Raw genomic sequence first — 2,020 nt, 5'->3', positions numbered from 1 at the left:
TCTCATGTCCTCAAACTCAATAAGCATACAGACTATTAAGTTTAGAGGTGATTATAATTGAAAAAAAAAAAATTATACAATAGATGATTGGGTGTAAGTTGTTAGCTTCTAAATAAACATTCGTATCACCCATTAAATAGGTCGATTACCAAACAGAAACATTAAAACTTATTAAATATAAAACATTATTTAAAGCAAATGACTAAAAAGTATAAATGTGAAGCAATAGAGCCATATCTCTATGAAAATTAGTCGGCAATAAATGATAATAGTAAAAAAAAAAAATTCATTTTGAACATCAAATTTTTAGGTCAGAAAAAAAGCTTTTACTGCAGGAATTCAATACATTGCTCATTACATCCCTTTCCTGTAAGATGTAAATGTCAAGAGGAATGGACAATAGAATGACATATCAGGAACTAACTCAGAAGGCTCTCTGCTACAGGTTGCATACATATAAACAAGAGAAACATGCTGAATGCAACATATGAAGATTCAGCGAAGACATCTACCTGATGGTCACAAACTTGTTCGTACCATGTTTAGCCCAGTGGGTCCTTAAATCGATCGGATTAGAGAAGTTGTAACCTTCTGCCGCAAGTTTCTCTAATACCTTCTTGAAAGCTCCTATACTCATTTTTCTACCAGCAATCCTTGCTCCACGCCGTTTGGTACTCATTGGCAAGGGATACATTGACATACCAGTGGTACAACATGCAGATTGCCACCCACCAGAGCCCCATCGATAACAATGCTGAGGTGTCCCCGTACAAGAACAAACTGGTATTGGAATCCCGGATATATCAACCCCACTTATAACAATCTCAGTGGTTTTCCTAGTGGTAGACCTTGCTCGTGGAGCGGAGGGACTACTCTCAGCCTTAGGTGCACGCGGGGCTCTCTTAGCCTTCTTCTCTTTTGGGGTTTTTGGGGCTTTTGCTGCCTGCCTTTTCTTAATAGGTCCATTTTCGTTCGCAACACCCGTCTCTTCTACACTAACCATCCTTTCATCCTTGGACATATCAGGTGGTTGTTGAACCATCTGCATATGATGAGAGGAGGATGTCTCGGGCAAAACTGAATAACCAGGGTTTGGTGTGGGTAACACATTAATATATTTCTCTCTTTGATTAATCCAAGCATCCCTCATGTAGTCCATGGGGAATGCAGAATGTGTAGCCCCAATATCCCTATGGTGAAAAGTTCCATTATTTCCCGTGGCAATGACCATAGCATTGCGTCCCCTGATGAGTTGTTCTTGGGGCATGGAGGACATGAGCTGAAGACCAAGATGGCCTTTAAGAGATGGTGTTGGTGGTTCATAGTAACCCCAATTACGCATATTCAAACTATTATCTCCATCCATCTTAGTAATTCCTACACCAATAAACAATATCCAAACTCCAAAGACCAAAAATGGCAAAAGGGTCACTAAAAATCTCAAATTTTTTTTAATAAGTTTATCCGTAGCTGGCTGGCATTATATGGGTCAAAGAGATCTTTGAGAGCTCAGATCTCTGAAGAAAGCAAACATGAGAAAAACATGGAAAAAAAAAAAAAAAACACAAAAGGATTGATATCTTCAAGTTCTAAGAGATTTATGGGACTTACTTGTGAGTGAGTTGTGAGATCAATGAGAAAAGTTTGTTGGGGTTGTTGTCGTTTTTCCCCTCTTCTGACCGAACAGAGCAAAGGCACAACACAAGTGTGACTTCTTCTGGATTTGTAAATTGTAAGACATTTCTGTTCAGGACTTGTTTTTTGTTTTGTAATTTTTAACATAGATAGGACAGGAGTACTATTTTCTTTTCTTTTTTCGTTGTAGCTAAATAATAAGATAGAATATTAATGATGTCATTTTTATCAGGTGGGACTGAAAGCATTTGTTTCCACTCCACCAGTAGTAGATACTTTCTCTCAACAATGAAATCAATTCAATATGCGGAGAGGAGTCAAAACTTTCTTCCCATGAGTTTATGTGCAAAGTAATTTTGAAATTGAGATCCCCGTGCTTGCCTAG

At 38.0% G+C, this 2,020-nt stretch overlaps 1 protein-coding gene across 1 annotated transcript; it reads right to left on the bottom strand.

Moving 5' to 3' along the window:
- Window positions 1-303: 303 nt before the first annotated feature.
- On the bottom strand, window positions 304-1,752 carry LOC142630265 (protein BASIC PENTACYSTEINE2-like). The gene is made up of 2 exons (XM_075804248.1): window positions 1,612-1,752; window positions 304-1,517 (listed from the first exon to the last, which is right to left on the bottom strand). The coding sequence occupies exon 2, from the start codon at window positions 1,364-1,366 to the stop codon at window positions 509-511; it is 858 nt and encodes a 285-aa protein (XP_075660363.1). The 5' UTR covers window positions 1,367-1,517; window positions 1,612-1,752; the 3' UTR covers window positions 304-508.
- Between the last annotated feature and the right edge of the window lie 268 nt (window positions 1,753-2,020).

Source organism: Castanea sativa, chromosome 4, assembly GCF_040712315.1.
Source record: "Castanea sativa cultivar Marrone di Chiusa Pesio chromosome 4, ASM4071231v1".
NCBI lineage: Eukaryota > Viridiplantae > Streptophyta > Magnoliopsida > Fagales > Fagaceae > Castanea > Castanea sativa.
The sequence above is the reverse complement of the archived record's forward strand: the minus strand, read 5'-3'. Positions and strand labels throughout refer to the sequence as shown.

Bases quoted from the DNA above. Each gene is read 5' to 3' on its own strand.
- LOC142630265 (XM_075804248.1), bottom strand. From the start codon at position 1,366: ATGGATGGAGATAATAGTTTGAATATGCGTAATTGGGGTTACTATGAA.